The sequence below is a fragment of the Hermetia illucens genome, chromosome 3 (assembly GCF_905115235.1).
Source record: "Hermetia illucens chromosome 3, iHerIll2.2.curated.20191125, whole genome shotgun sequence".
Classification (NCBI taxonomy): Eukaryota; Metazoa; Arthropoda; class Insecta; order Diptera; family Stratiomyidae; genus Hermetia; species Hermetia illucens.
The window spans coordinates 71,354,621-71,371,854 of NC_051851.1; the positions used below are offsets into that span (position 1 = coordinate 71,354,621).

Sequence of the window (17,234 nt, forward strand, 5' to 3'; positions counted from 1 at the left end):
GGTGTTTATAACCAGAGCGATGAACTCAATCTTGCTTTATGCAACCCCAGTTTGGAAAATGATCTGAATAGCGTGTTATTCGTTCAAAAGCGTCGTTCGTCAGCATTCGTCATCTCGAGGATTACGCCGATTGAGGTTCTGGCATACGAGATGGCGAACATATACCAGATGAAGTCTATCTCTTATTTATCGCGGACGAAGAACACGGAAATAGATGACAACAGTGTGGTGGATGCTCAAAAGAGAATCAATAGACACATATGCTAATCCCTCAATGAGGAATTGAAGAGATGAATTATAATCTCACCCAGTTTCTCACAGGGTGTGGAGGATATCGCCAGTACCTTTATAGGATCAAATTGGATTGGGTGGAGTCCTAGAGAATCCAAGATAGGTATTCAACTTAAGAAGCCAAAAGAGACCAAGAAAACGTGATTGCGAGCACCGAGTATAAAAGAAAGCCCACTGAGCTAGAGTGAACTAACTCCTTCCGTGACAGGCTGCGCCAGTATCTTTTGAGGATTTTGACATGCTTAAAAAATAGACAGTAAACCGATTTGAATAAAATATTGTTTACATGCAAATCTTAAAAAAATTAACCAGTTGAAGTAGGCATATTCAGATAAACTTACTACACATTCAAATAAATTTGCTCAGGGACCCCTCACGCTTGAAGAGGAAAAAAAATTGTTTCGCTTCTTGAAATGTAAAGTTAAAAAGGTAGAGCGTCAGCCTCCCAATCTCGCTGCTCTAAGTTCGAATCCCAGTCGTCCTGAGTGTCTGTGTTCGTCGTGTCTTTCTCTCGCTGCTGCTTTCATCTTATCACTTGCGCAGCGTTAAGCGTAATGATAGTGAAACTGAAACACAATCTGACTGTGTGGATGCTCTATACTCCACCAAGGAATGAACAGGAACACTAACTCTTGATTCCTAAACGTTGCTGAGACATATAGATTATTTTTAGATTTAAGATTTGATAATATTTTATTATTTTTAATGTAGACAAAAAGTCCAAAAATAAAAATAATTGTTTAAAATATTATATTTTCATTTCTAGGTTCCTGCACAAGTTATGGCCATTCCTGTTGGGGAGGTAAGAGCTAACATTTCAGCAACACTCATAACACTCATAACTTAAACATGGTTTTTTCCATTTTTTCAGCACATGGAAAGCGATCGAACCCGCCGCTAAGGAAAAATGATGACAATTGGAAAATTCTAAAAATCGTAACTGATAATGTAAAATATACAATTCATAATAAACGTGGAAAAATATTAACCTGCATTTATCTTTTCAGAACGATCAACTGAAAGCAGATACCAGCGCGCAACTTTTCTCTGAGTAAGTAATCAAATTGGCGGTCGAAAGATAAGGAATGGGTCAAAATATTCAAAATATGAGACTTTTCATAATTAAATACAACCAAACTTCCGTTGGGAGTGAGAGGTCGGAAGAAGTTTTACTACATAAGGAATCACTTGCTTCCTTCTTCAATGCGCAGAACAACAGGCGACGGACTTGAATCTGAAAATGAAGCTTCTTCTGTCTTCCCAGTCTTGCGACAAAATGAAACATTTTCATATACTAACCATAACTTTCATCAAGATTCTATCATAATTAAAACCACGCCTTCTCTCTTCCAGTAATATTGGGCAACAAAACATGAAGACCCTAGACTTCGCTAGCCTTGCCTCTGATGAAAATCAAAATAAGATAAGCCAGCGTTTCCCGAAAAAGAAACTTCTCATCAACAAGTACAACAGGGCGATCATGGATGCGGATAGCAACGAGGACTTCAGCGCTGACTCCGCCAACCCGAATCTGGCTCTCCACGATGAATTCAAGATACCCAACTATCGACTGATCCGGATACTGAAGAAAGATCTTTTCGATTAGAAACAATAAACGCAATCCCGACCGCCAAACGAAATCCTTTTCTAAAATCTGAAATAAGCATCAAAATTAACACAACCACGGAAGACGCTGTGGATAATCGGAAGCCTAAGGGATGTTTTGTTCGACTCAAATAGAAACTTGCTAGATACAATTATTAAACTATGTCGATTTGCTGTGCAATTATGATTTTATTTTGACGAAGCAGAAAAAGATATGGCTGCAGAAAGTGTGGAAAAACCAACACATTTTCACTAAATTAATCGATTTTATCACATGATATACAAATATTGATATAAAGGCTGGATATATCAATATTTTTTGTATTCTGTAAATAAGCGTGTATAAACTAAATTATGGATATAATTAACTGGAGCCATGATATACTATACTTGGATTATGACGAAATATTTTTTGGATGTGCATGTACTATTATACTTACAAATATTATAATTTTATTTGTGGTGGTAAAAATAAAGAATATTAGCATAGGTGGTCAAGCGTTTTCCAACTATTTTCTTTCCCGCAATCACTCACTTCAGACTTGGAGGAGGGAGGTCTGAACATTGTTAAGCGAAACTTGGTAGGATCATGCTTTATATCATAAGCTTATTGTTACATAATTTTATAATTCTAGGATAAACTTAAGGGGACTTTATAGTCAATTACCAAAAATTATAGGAATATATTTTATCAAGTTTATTTGAATAGAATTCGGTATGAAGGGTATTTTGGAGCCTGGGCACCATATAGTGGCAGCTTCGGGATTTTTCAGTTGACCACTTTCCGACCCCCGCCCTCCCCCTTTTTTCATTGGTTAGATGAGTGGTCACGGGAGTTGAGATCGCAAAAGAGATTTGCCCGAGATCGACCTATTTTCCCTCGTAAAATAAAAACATGGCAGTGAATCATGCATTATCTAAGAAAAAAACAAAATTCATGAACTGAACTCATATATGGAGAACTTGAGTGTAGACTCGAATTCCTCTTTTATTTGAGGCGCGGCAGGATTCGCGGCATTCGAAATTTATTTCGAATGTTGCGGATACCAGCGGACAGATGACGTCATCGGCGCTCTCCACTTAGTTTAGACCTATTCATCGACTTTAAAGCCGCCTGTGATAGCATAACCAGGGTAAAACTGTACACGGCCATGAGAGAATTCGGTATCCCGACGAAACTGATAAGACTGACTAAGCTGACCCTGACCAATGTGCGAGGCTAGATAAAAGCAGCAGGATCACTCCCAAGACCATTCGACATCAACAACGGTCTACGACAAGGGGATGCCCTATCATGCGTCCTCTTTAACCGGGCCTTCGAGAAAGTGATCCGTGATGCTGAGGTAAATGCGACGGGCACAGTCCTCTTTAAGTCCACCCAACTACTGGCCTATGCTAACGGTATCGACATCATGAGAAGAAGAGTCTTCATCCACATCGACCAGGCGGCACGAGATATTGCGCTGCGCTTCAATGAAGGCAAGACAAAATATATGGTGGCAACGACAGCACCAAAAACCTACAAACCAACAACCGCACTGGTTAAACGAAAACAATGAAGATAGGAGACTACAACTTTGAAATCGTTGACAATTTCTTCTATCTAGCGAATCTAAAATCACAACCGATAACAGCTACGATGATGAAATCCGCGCACGGTTGTTGGCAGCCAACAGCTGAAATAGGCTATTTCAGCTTAAAATAACTGTTCCGCTCGAAACGTCTCACCATAGGGTCAAAGCTCTTACTGTGCAAGACAATGATCTTGCCAGACTTCATGTATTCCTCGGAGACTTAGGTTCTCAACAAGAAAAATTGCGAACTTTTGGCCGCGTTCGTGAGAAAAATCCTCCGAAGAATTTTTAGCCCCACATAACGGAAAAATCTATAAGCAATACCACGACCGTCTGGTTATGGATAAAATCGGGCGCAATAGATTGCGGTGGGCGGGTGACTTAATCCGTATGGATGAGGATGATCCTGCCCGTCTATAAGGGCAACATCTATGGTAGAAAAAGAAGAAGAGGCAGATCCTACCTGAGATGGAGCGATGGCATAGGCCAGGACGTCAAACAGCTTTTGGGGATATCGAATTGGTGAACCTCGACACGAAACCTAAAATAGGGTCTCTGAGTTCCCATTGTCCAACAAATGTTTTCCCTGTATTCTAAATAAACATCGCAATAGCGCTGAGGATCTGGAACAACTCGCTCTCCAGAGCAGTTGACATTGCACTAGCTAAATGTAAGTGGCAGCAGAACAGGGAACAGGGTTAAGTCAGAATATTTTCTTACTATCGGTGCTCCTGAACCGAGTTTGGGACCGTCGTGCTGCAAAATCGACTGATAAGGCCTGTAATGACGACGAATAAAATTTATAAATAAAACAGAAACGACAACAGGCAAGCAAATTTATTTTATCTCCTTCAAAATAAAATCGACCTGAAGCAACACTTATGTAGCAGCAGCGTTTAAACTAGTCGTCCATGCACCGCTAGCAGGCCGCCAAAGAGATCAGAGAGAATCCAAATTAAAAAACCAATAATAACCAGTTGTGCCTTGCGCGGTTCATTTAAATTAAAAATTTTCAGTAGTTTTTGATCATAGGGCATTGCTCAAATAAGTTTACAGAATTGTGAAGCGGATACTGCAATAATCAGTAAACCGATCACTTGCCGCAAAGCATTTATTAATTCTATACATGAACCACAAATTGTTGGTGTAGAAATCAAGTAGGTAAACTTCTTATATACTGATCTATTGTATGCCAATGAAAACGTCAGATTCAGCCTCTTCATGGTGGTTTCAAAAGGCTGCCTTGCTTAACAACTGTAGTGAATGGTCAAAGTAACCATCCGTTTTGACCATGGTCAATCGCGAAGGTAGAGCTATCCCAAAACTTAAAGAAAAGTGGCTGGAATATCGCACTCGAGAAGGAAGATCAATGACGTATCGCATCCTTAATCGACGTGTCTCTTGCCTAGAGTCTCTTCCCTACCTCGGCATCTTCTTACCATCGAGACACGTATTCTGTCTGAGGAACATAATGGCTGCCGAGTTGGATCGAGGGATTGCAAAGAACAAATCATTATCGACGGTAGATGTGGGACAAGCAACTAAAGACTAAACAAATCTGATTAGTTACTATATGGATTGCGGCAAATTTTTGATCCCGCATACCTGACTAATCGATGTCCTACGTCTGCATCCTATGAAACTATGTAGTAAAGTTTCTGTCGATAATCATGGAAGGGTGGCATGCACTTTATCAGTGCGCTCATTTACCAACCAATATCTCAGAACCCAACCACATACGGAAATGCATTTTCCAACGGGACTCATTGAATCCCCTCCGGTTTTGTAAACAACCGAACCTCTTATGACCACTGAATGATGATCCCTTCTAGCATAAGGCTTCGTAATCAAATATGGTCTTCGCACTAAATACAAATTGACACATTTAATGTGCTTAGTTAACATCTAGTTGTATGCTAGTACTGATGACCATCTTAAAGGTCTGTGGCACATAGGTGTCGTGTTCAGTCATGATATTCAGATGGAATTTAGTTTAGACGAGCGTTGAATGCAAGCTATTCGCAAGCGACATAAAGAGTGCATGCCGGACACAGCCCTTGTAATCTCCACATCCAAGTTATGACAGAGACAAGCCTCTACAAGTACCTAGAAATTCTGCAAAACACCCATACTTGAATTAATCATTTGAAGGATGGTCTGTTGTCCAAATTCCTACGACATGTGAAGTTGGTGCTGAAGTCACATCTCTCAGGGAAGAATAAAATAAGCGGATTGAATATGTTCGCTGTAGACGAAGAGCGATCTATGAACTGGAATGGATGTTGCCTAAAATCTATTGTCTAAAATCTGGAAACTCAGGTATCTCAACACCAACATCAAAACGAAACTGTGTTTGTGTTACTATATAGGAGTGGCATTGTTGCTCAAAAACTCCAAATCTGCTTCGTATTGCCGCGGTACGCTGGCCTGATACTATTTGAAATAATGAACTTCGTCGCCGCACAGGCCTGGCACCTGTACGCGTTGTGATCACACATTAAGAAGAGACAATAATTGTATGCTGGTTATGTCATGCAGGGGAATCCACTCTCCCAAAATGGCCAACTATGGGTCGCCCAAAGGAGACTTGGCGCAGAACAGTAGAGAAGAAGCGCAGACGTCTCAGGAAATCGTTAAGAGAGTTAAAGCGCATTTAATGTAACCGCGAACGATGGCGTGTGGGTGAGGTTATCGCGCTATACCCCACCAAGAAGTAAATGGTAACCATGTATACCATATTGTTTAGATAGGCACTGAAGGGTTTTAAATGAGTCTCAATAATTTGGATGAGTTCCAAAATATTTAGGTCTAGTGGGATGCCAAGTATGGCCCCGATTTGGGCGGCGTTATTAAGGGACATGAAGGCTCCTTCTCTCTCTCTCTCTCTCTATTCTCTACGTCAAGAATGGGGGGATGCGTAATGAAATTGTTCGCTACATGAGCATTTCTGATAGAGATTTTCACTCTCGGCTCGCCTATTTTCTTTATTTCGGTTATGCCCTGTGTATTATGCAGGTTCAATTTCCAGAAAATCATGCAGGAAATTGCCGCTTTTGTGTTAAACAATGACTGCATACTTCGAGTATGAGTGTATACCGTTATATACTTCGTATCTTCCTCTTTATGGAGGTTGAAAGGACGCGCTTGCTCGAAGTAGGGGGATTCACGCTTTGCTTTATTTGAGGACAACAGAGGTATCCCTGCTCCCTAAGGAGTCTTGTGTTCTGTCCTTTTGAAACGGTGCTCAGAGGAGGCGGGGAGGAAGACCGCGCGGCAACCCTGTCGGCCAAACCAAAACCAAGGACCAAGGGTATACTGATGCCATGGCAACCAGGATAGTCCCTGGATTCTCATACTTCGGGTTAACTCCCGTTGTGTGTGAGTACAGCTCGGTTGCTTGCGGTTGGCCCCCTAGTGGGGAGCTTCATGAGAGTTGTAGTGATGCTCAAGCGAGAAGAGACCTTCGCGCCTCGGCGTGGTGTTGCGTTTCAACACGGGTGCCGTACTCCTTAGTTCGGTAGAGATTTAGGTAGGTCTTGCATCCACCAGTATGAATGCTAAGCTATGCACTTGGTATAGACTGATACCGTTGTTGCTTGTCACAGCAAGGCTCTGATTGTGGTCACAAAATCAATCCGTGTCCGTAGAGGACCGTGGGATTAAGTCTCCACCACAGGTACCCAAGTAAAACACACAAGGACTCACTGCCCTTTTGGAACTAATCTTGCAGAAGGTCTGGTATCTCCGATTATATTTGGGGGTTGGGGAAAAATTGGTAGGCTTATGGGATCGGGGGAAATATGGTCTGCGGAGGCAGGAACGAGCGAGACGGGTTATAGATGATCACAGTTTTCAATCATTATTTAATAAATATATTGCAGACCAAAAGGGGTAATTTACCTTAAGAATTTGTCTTTAAAAGTTCACGTCGTCACGGATAAACTTTGCAAAATATTTGTTAGGATCTGAAGTAAAGTTTAATGTGTCTCGCAGCATTTAGGTCCTGCCACCTGGTCATATGGGTCATAGAGTTGTGTCGGATGTTGTAATACCCAGAGAAATATTTCTTTGCAATGTGGCTAGTTTACAGTGAAAACTTTTTTATCTCGCCTTACTCCACCGTACTACAGATGCATAAAGCATCAACTATCAATCTACACACCGTTCCGAGGTCCCGATCAATAGCTACTGCAGCAATGTCATCAACAAAAGCGTAGTAGTGAGTGGACCAGCATACTCCACAGAAGTGGTGATAGCACAACTTCTTAGGGCTACCTTTCTTTAGCCTCTGCTGTTAGGTAGCGATTGGCACCCCCTTCAGCATATAGCAGGTAAGCAGGTTGATTTTCATTTAGAGGTGCGACCTTAACGCCTTCCAAAGGATGTGATGCTCAACCGGTGTCTCAAGGTGATCTGTCTGAAGTTCTTTGGGGTTTTTATCGTAAAAAGTCCTAGTCCCTTAATTGATCCAATGCTACAGATTCTTTTAAATCGAACGCATAGTTATTGCACCAAAAAAATGTAAGGGCAGTCTTGTAGTTTTGTCTGGCTGCCAACCGATAGGAGGAGGTTTTGGCATACTGCAGGTTAATTTTACCAAACTTTATGTTTTTCGACACAAGCTAAGTCTATGTGTAGTGGAAAACAGTTAGAAGCTTATGTCACGGTCGGTGTGTGACCAGGTTTCCCTCACACCGTACCGCCAGAGACTGGAACTCCTCATGTTTGATTTCTATGTGAATTACGAAATTTAGAGGTGTCCATGTCCTCATCCATAAAAGTCTCGTCTCATCACGCAGAGCATTTTTCTGTTTTCCACTTAAAATCTTCACCGGTTTGCGGTGTCCGGTTTGGGTAGATCCGATCATACAAACTGGCAACAAGCCAGTTCCGTTCACATCTCTAACTAGCCTTTCTTCCACTTGTTCCGTAAATGGCGCGGAAGACGTTACTAACAGGTAGGATCTACTCTGTAATCCGTTCGCCAGTGCGAGCCCCCATATGGGTTCCGCCACTGTATTCAATATCCTCCGCGTGCAGCTCCATTGTGGAAAAGCAGACGGAAGATACTGCAAATTGATCTATTTTGTACGAGGCGGTAACCATCATTGTTCTTCGTTCTCAAAATAAGGATGATGCTCTATAGTCTCCTGTAGCACCATATGGTGACTGTCCCTCAGCAGCTTTATACTCTTTTAGTTTAGTTTCAATTGAAATCCAATCCACGTTTGTCCTTCATCCTTCCCAGTCATCAACTTTACCCCCCAGTGTCCTAAGTCCATGCCCGGTCCGCTTCACCCAGCAAGCGGATGACGCCCCCTTCGTTCCTTCGAAAGCCACGTATCTAACATCGAATATGTTCTGTCCTGCGCAGACGCGCGTTCCCACTTAACTTGGTGCGACCGCCAGCAGCCAAAGTTGGGATTACCTATTGGAACCAGTTTTAGAGAGCCTCATTATACACGCCCGAATGGAGGAGCCCATCGCGGAGTACTCGATTGTTAAATTCTAGCTTCGTTCCAGACCCTGGCATTTTTTTCCACCGCCACACCTGGAAAATGATAAATTGTTCCTCTGACATATTATCTTTTTTGCAAAAAACTCCCACGGCAGTGGCCAGAAATGAAGTTGCCGCTTGCGCATACATTCTCTTCTTTTCCGCCTTCATCTCCATATTTCTATGGGAGGAGCCAGCTTCGTTGAGATTTCTCTCGCTGATTTGATCACCTCCTTTCACACCGGTCCTATCCCCACAGATGTATACCCTGTGTTGGTCCTACGTTTCTTGCGTTCATTACCGTTGACAAAAAAAGTCTAATGTGTCCAGTGTGGATCCCACCGAGGTTACCAGTTCACCCCCACCTTCCGCCGGAGATTGCGCTTTCATGCATCCAATTTCCCTGAACATCACCGCACTTGGTGGTGCGACCTTGTCCACGTCCTCTTTCCCCAAGAGGCTTCGCCTTCTTCCGCAGCGCCTTTCTCAGCCGCCTGCTTGCAATCTTCCCAATTTACGGTGCCCATGCCGCTTCTTCCAATTAGATTGCAGCCAGAATTTAATAAGGTTTCATTTTCCACAAAATCTTAATAAAAAATTAACGAAAATTTAAATACAAATTCTGTTACCAGTTAAAAACTAAAAAAAAATCTGACAGCACAGGCCATATCTACATCTAACGGATGTTGTTGGGCGCCCGACCTGACAGCGAGCTGGTTAAAAGCGCAACCGACATCGCAAGAAAAAGAAGAAGAACAGTTGTTTATTTGGAGAAAGCAAAATAATAAGAGTTTACCTCAATAGAAATTGAGGAAATCTAAGTATAAATGTGGGAATCGATGTAGATTTGTAAGTAGCAGAGAATAGTTACACAGTGCGTCCCAAAATCTCAGTCATTGATTTGGCCAAAGCTGCTGGTTTCGCGACGATTCTGTTGTGCCTACGTTTCACAAAAACGCTAGTCGCGGATGTATTTAGTAAAATAATTATCAGGTAACTGAGAAAGCGGAATTTGGACGAAATTTCATAACAGTATTCTAACGTCTCCCAATTTGAAAATTAGGCTTGAAGCGTTGTAAAGAGTCCTAGCCGTATATCAGTCGATTTGAACGTAAAATGGCATCCGCCGTGGAGGATCCCACAAACAACGACTGCCAAAGCGATGACGAAGGGGAGATTGACGGCAAGTTCGAGGAGTATATGTCCAAAGTGGATATCATCAAGTGTCCCGGCTGCCTGTACGAATCTTCGGCAGAAGAAGTCAGAACTCACATGAAACAAACCCACTTCCAGCAAAAGTACTGTAACATTTGCGAAAAACGTAAGTCTCCTCCCTGCCTGCCTCTCAGTTGTCTGACGCAAAGTCTCCAATTGCAGAATTCAGCGAATGGCGCGGGGCGCACTGTTTGAAACATCTTCTGATCGCGATCATTTCCCAGCTGAAGGAGCAATGCTCGAACTGTTCACAGCTTTTCATGCTCGACACGAAGCGATCCGAAGAGGATAACTTCACTTGTAAATCATGTCAGAAGTTGTCTGGGACGAAGGAACCCGTGGAAAACAGCCCGCATCCACATCGCTGCGACATTTGCCACAAAACCTTTACTTTTAGGAAAGCGCTCATCGAACACAGGCGGAGCGTGCATGTGGGTAACGATTTGTACCGCTGTGATTACTGTCCCAGAGTCTTCTATTACCAGAAGACCTTGAGTGCCCATCGGCGCATTCACATAAATCCTATTTCTTGCGAGATTTGCTTCTCAGAGTTCCACAGCCACTACAAACTAAAACGACACATGTCCTCCCATGCCGATGCCCCGCAGTACAACTGCAGTAGTTGCGGTAAAATCTTCTACTCGCTGGCGTTCCTGGATTCACACAAACCGTGCCGGAGCCAGGTGGCGGACACAAGTGACGATTTGTAGAGTTTTAATGACAATTTTTTGGAAGTAACGCAATGGGGATAACTTGAATGCAGCCTGGAATAGATGCGAATGTGATGTAAATAAAACGAATAATGCTGCACGCAAGATATCAAAGTTATTTCAAATGTTAAGAAACCAGTCTCCATGGTCCACTTGAAAGTGAAGATGAAGCTCATGAAAGAATGCTGACCTGATTGTTTGGGTACTTTTCAGTGGACTACAAACGCTACGCATTCTGATACAATCCAAGAAAATCGCACAATGGGCCACCTCACTCCTTCCATAATAATTCCAGGGGCAGAAGCTGCTCGACTTCATTTTAAAACCAGACGACACTGTTGTTCAGAAGATGTGACTGCCAGGCTAGTTAGATGGTTTTCCCCAATTAGTTTTAATTTATTTACCGTAAGAATGATATTAGGAAAATGTGAAGACTTGAGCAGTATTGATTTTAAGCTAAATGAAATCTTTTAAACGATGAAACCGGAAGAACTGAATACTCAACTGCATGGGTGAGTGGTCAGAATATATTTTAAGGACGTAGCCAATTTAGGTTTTGATTTTATATTGTACTTGGTGAGAATAAACTTCCTAAGCAAACTAGATCGTTCTTCCCACTAAGTGCTGTTTTCTTCTTTTATTCGTGATGGCCACCTTGATTGCCGTAGAATGGTATATGGGGCATACATGGCACCTCAACCACACACTGTCGGCTCCTACCGATGTGATTCAGCTGCCTCTAAAATGTGCCGAAAAGCTTGCATTTGTCCTGTCCCACGCCACATAGTTCTAGGGCGGTCTACACAGCAGTCATCCTGGAATAGTGAGATCCATTGCATAACGCTTTATGGGATTGTCGCCCCTCCTTAATGTGTCAACTATCCTCGGCCACCTATGCTTTCTGAACAATACGTTTCCGGGTATCTGGGCCGCATTCCAACCAATTTTCTCATTAGTTATTATCTTAGACCCACCCAGGCAACACGACGCAAACACGAATTGATGAGAGCTGGGTGCTGTTGAGTAAGAGTGATTGCCAACCGAATATAGAGAACACTGGTGTCAAACGCCCTCAATTTGAGTTATTGTGGGGATAGTCCTAAATTTTAGACAAAACAGAAAAGGCGGTTTTAACACTGTTAATGCGTCGAATGACATCAGGTGCAGTGCCGCTGTCGACAGAAATAATGCTTTCTAGATACAAAATCATCAACGCCCTCGATATTCGCCTAATAATGCAAACAGGAAGAGTGCGATGATTGGTTGGTCTGCAGACTTTGGTTTTGTTGATGTTTCCTCTTCTTCTTTTTTCAAATCCAGAGCCATCTAGCTGAGGTGCATAACTCGATGGGAGAGCAAGCAGATGCCACCAGAATAGTCAAAGTTTTTCAAAAAGATATAATGCTCCATTGGAGCCCTCCACGACCTCCAACCAAATCAGCCCGTAGAACGACACCAACGATGAGAAGAAAAAATATCGGAGAGAAGATGATAATAATTGTTAGCGCAGCAATCCAATTGGATCAGGGCCATCAAGTATATTAGAGCACTTCATTCAAGACCGTAACGATGTACTACCGGATTACAGTACCCTATAGGAGGCAATGTGATCAGCATTGCGCTCGCCCGAGATTATTACCCTGATTTGATTCAGGTACTCATTCACAGCTGATTCGACTGGTATCCGATGTCAAGACACGATACAAATCCCACTGCCTCCAGTGAGATTTGAACCGCGACCTTCCGTATGACAGCCTTGTGCTCTAACGACTCAGCTATCCGGTGAAAAGATAAAACCCTGAAAAACTCCACTTTCGACTTCTAAGATTCTATCTCAAGTATTCCCGATCCACCCCCTGTTCATTCTGTCGAAATCTATGGAAGGGTAGTGGAGCGGTGATCCTAAACTCTGCACACTATAGGTATTAATGTGGCCGGTACAGGAGGATCCAAAGCGGAAAACAAACAGGGCAGATGAAGCCTTCGAGGTGTTCGTTTAAGTGTTCCAGTCTAGTGTTTCCTGTTCAATCTTTAGTGGAGTATAGGGCATCCACAAAGCAAGACCGTGCTTCAGTTTCACTATCATCACACTTAACGCTGCGTAATTGATAAGCTCACATCAGCGGGACAAACACAAGACGAATATAGACACCCATGACGACTGGGAGTTGAACCTAGAGCAGCGAGATTGAAAGACTAATTCTCTACCGCATCGCGCCGTCAGTTTGATTGTTGCTAATATATTCATGGCAGCGGAAAACACACAGATACCCCTGAAATTGATGCACGAAAGACGAATGCCAGTTTTCGGAATCTTAACAATCAACCTCTTCTTCCTCTAATTGGAAAAAATCTCAGATTTCGAATGATTTACGAATGAGTGGAAGCAGAAGCTGCGCGTGAATGTTCCGTAGGAAGACTTTCAAGACCGAGGGAATTACTTTGCTTGCGCGCGCTGTGACAAAGATGATTTCGTTTCTGTTTGGAAAAGAGTTCATATTCGCATATTACAATGGGTTATCATTTCATCCACAAGACGGAGAACCTCACGAGATGTTATCCATGTTGCGGATGAGAAACCAGCCGTTGACACACGCATTGCGTCCCTGCCGGCATTAGCAACACGGAAGGGGAAGGTAAGTGACCATCAGATGATGCTCGTTTTCGAGACAGATATCAGCGCCTTTTTCAAGGATTTGTTGGAAACAACAACTTACTAAAATTGATCCACTGTCTGTCTATCTCTTCATCCATCTGTCTGTCACACACATTGTTCTCAGAAACGATTACATCTCTGTAACTCTCTCTACACATCGACCTTCCGCCTTGTGCTCTAAACAGCCTATCAGCTATTCTTTGATAGCGATGAGATACACAACTTTGTTTTGCTATTGTTATGACTTGAAAAAGTGAACTCAAATTCCGACCAAGTCTGGCTTCGGATTAAAGAATGCGATAAGCGCTTTTCACAATTTAATGATTTGTACCTTTAAGATATGTAAGCAATTTAGCAACTTGAAACATTTTAAGATTGAAATAAATTAGTCTTGTTATGAATATGGTAGGGGATTAAGGTGGTCGTGGATAATAAAAATTGTGATAAAAGCACTACCTCAAGATGTTAATTCAATGGAATACTTTTCATTTTCAGAATTAGACACTTTAGTGAATACGTGCTACTAAAGGATTCGTTCAAGAAACGTGTTTCATAATCAACTACTAATTAAATTTATCTGGAAGAAAAGCCTTCTAGACAAGGCGTTTTTGCAGGGGAGATAGTGAGAGCTTTTCCTTTCTAGTATACTCCCTCTAACCCCCTCTCTGTCCAAGGGCGCGACAGGCGAGAGAACTTTCCGCTTCTCATTTCATACCAAGAATACTACATACTGGAGGAGCAAATAGATTCTAGGCAGCCCGAGTGTGCTGTATATACGGGGATTAGAATTACTAAGGTTTCGCAGTTTCATTTCGCTCAGAACTTTACCTATCTTGGCAACCTTATAAACAAGTTGGAGTATCAGAGGCAGGACACTTCGGGTATAAAGGTTTTGTGTTTATCTTATGTGAGAAACTTCCTAGACATGTTTTTCCATTCATACATAGTTAAAAATTCAAAATATTTTTTGATACATCCAACTCCATCGTCTCTGGCATAGACGTCTTAGGTTGCTATAAATTCACGTGACCTTTCATATTTTTATATCCCCTCCTTAAACTCAGAAAATGATGCCTGATATATGTAAAGGGATTCACAGACCACACGTTCTCACCAAATTTCATGTAAATAGCTTCAACAGTTTCCGAATAAATCGGGTGTGACAGACAGACAGACATTGAATCGATTCTAATAAGGTTTCACACACAACTTTAAAAAACACTTTTTATTAATTTAGAAAAACTGTCCCTGTGATTAGAACTAACCCTTAGACACATTACTTAGGTCTAGCTCTTCCATTCTCCCGCCTTAGGGAACCTTTAAGACAGGGCATTCCTTTAACGAAACGGAACGGAGAGGAAGAAGGAAACTCTTACTCCAAAGAAACCTCTGTCGGCCGAGGTCAATCTTGTTCGGCAGAATGAGAAACCAGATTTAACGCGTAAAATCGTTCAACCTGCCTGGGCCCCTCAGCATCTCTTTGACAATATTGTACGAAGAGAGCCTCCCTATGTCTGCATAAAATTGTTCACAAATCTCATCCCGCCTACAAGGAAAATTTGTGATTGGCTTCGTCACCCCATTGTAGAGCACACCATTCTGCCTTCCCAATCTTCTGCAGGTAATAGTAAAAACCTCCATGCCCCGATCAGCATTCTCTCTTTAATCTAAATGGCTCGATTTCGATTTCCTTCTACGTAAGACTGACACGCAATATGTCAAGTCTCCTTTGCACTTGTTCAACTTTTCGTCTAGCAACAAGTACCGCAACATCAACTTCCCAAGTGCGATACTTTTGGCACGCTCAGTCTTAGAACATTATCGTATTTCAGAGGTTCTGCCATAAACCCACTTTACTACGACGTAATATCCATCTTCTTTTGTCCTCCCAGCATCTCATAGAGCAGCATTCTGCCTTTCAGAAAATCTTTCAATATCCACAAGAGGTAGCCCGGCATGTGTACTTTAAAACCGAACTGCCTCGGGGATAGTTTCCTGGCAAGGACCTAACGCTTCCGGAAATCTGTTCCTCATGAGCTTTTAGAGTGAAAAGCCAGCTTTTTCATAATGAAAAGTATCCATTTTTCATTCATTCCCTGGTGCCTTCCACTAAAAGGATGGGGGACATAAATGCTCCGCAGGCTGTGGTTACGAGGTTCATAACTGAACTCGCGACAGTGCCAGCTTCAGCGCCACTACGCTGCAAAGTGTTCTTCAGCGCGGCTCAGGTTGCAAAACTTCCTTCCTAATCTTTGTGATTTATTTTCTTTATTATTTTATACGTTATAAATTCTTCGACTAAATACATATGCATAATTAATCTTATAAAAAATTCGTTTGAAATGTGATCACGGACCTCGTTTTTATCATTCTTAAAACCGCTTAGAAATTAAAAATTTTTTTAAAGAAGAAAAAAGAATGATTAACGGTTTCGTCCATGGCAGAGTCAACTCATCAAACGTTGTCTCATCCGAAATAATAAAAAACTTGTTTTTTTTTCTTTTTCGCTGGTGTAGATATTTATTATAGTGTCACTTCAAATCTGTCCAAGTTTATAAAATGGACATTGAAAAGGTTCGACCTACGACTGGTAGGATCAAGTCATATCTACCAGCTAAAATCCCAGCTGGCTAGAGCAAAGGACCGAAAAACGATAGAGGAGGTGAACGGTATATATAAAATTGCTTGCTCAGATTGTCCGAAGGTGTATATCGGACAAACGAAAAGACTGATAACTACCAGATTTAGGGAGCATACGAAGGAGACAGAGTTGGCTGTCAATTACTCCCGAAAACCTACAAAATCTATGGTGGAATACGGCCATAAAATAAGCGATGATTTGAAAGTGTTAAAGCGGGTAGGGAAAATTAACCAGCTGGACGCCTACGAAAGTTTGTTCATTAGCAAACAAACGGTAGACACTAGGTTTAATTCAGCTCTAGGCAATTGCTATTCCCCATTATTTAAAAAACTTTTCAAAAAACTAATTAAATAAACATCTTCTTCTTTCAGGATAGATAAATAAGTCATTAAAATGTAATTTAAATATTTATTCATTTACAGGATCTAGATATAAGTCTTTTAATAAATCTAATTTAGCCGTAATTTGAATAGTATAGTATATAGTATAAATTTAGATTAGCATAAATACAACTAATAAACCTACTGAGGAGCAGACGTGGTAGCACTGATGAAGAGAACAAGGGGTTCCCGAAAGATCGGTATTTGCAAGAATAAATATCTACACCAACGAAAAGAAAAAATCAGTTTTTTATTATTTCAAATAATTAATCGTTGGAAACACCGCATAATTACACTCTGGTTGTCTCATCCCTCTCCTGGAAGCAGCGTGACCGAAAATGGCAACAAATGGAAATCGCTCCTTTTTATATAATCGCAAACATGACAAACGTGTGAATTAAATCCAACTTAAAACCGCCAGTACTTTAAGCGTAAGCCAGGCTAAATCTAAATTTTTGTTTGGGATATGTTTCTAATTATTGAGCTGGTACCGTATTTCAATTAATTCATCACATTTTACTTAATCATTTCTATTGATCATCTTTTAGTCTAAATCAGATTGTTTATATGGAAATCAATTAAGATGTGGCTATTACTAAGAATCCCACTAACCACCTATTAGTTATCATTCAATCAAAATTTAGAACGACGGTTCAAAATATTTA

The 17,234-nt window shown here is 41.6% G+C and overlaps 1 protein-coding gene across 1 annotated transcript; it reads left to right on the forward strand.

Annotated features, from left to right (window-relative positions):
• Positions 1 to 9,702: 9,702 nt before the first annotated feature.
• On the forward strand, positions 9,703 to 11,495 carry LOC119652929 (zinc finger protein 62 homolog). The gene is made up of 3 exons (XM_038057316.1): positions 9,703 to 9,960; positions 10,031 to 10,288; positions 10,345 to 11,495. The coding sequence occupies exons 2-3, from the start codon at positions 10,084 to 10,086 to the stop codon at positions 10,890 to 10,892; spliced, it is 753 nt and encodes a 250-aa protein (XP_037913244.1). The 5' UTR covers positions 9,703 to 9,960; positions 10,031 to 10,083; the 3' UTR covers positions 10,893 to 11,495.
• The last annotated feature ends 5,739 nt before the right edge of the window (positions 11,496 to 17,234 follow it).

Bases quoted from the DNA above. Each gene is read 5' to 3' on its own strand.
- LOC119652929 (XM_038057316.1), top strand. From the start codon at position 10,084: ATGGCATCCGCCGTGGAGGATCCCACAAACAACGACTGCCAAAGCGAT. The intron at 10,289-10,344 runs GTAAGTCTCCTC...CTCCAATTGCAG, and splicing joins CTGTAACATTTGCGAAAAAC to AATTCAGCGAATGGCGCGGG.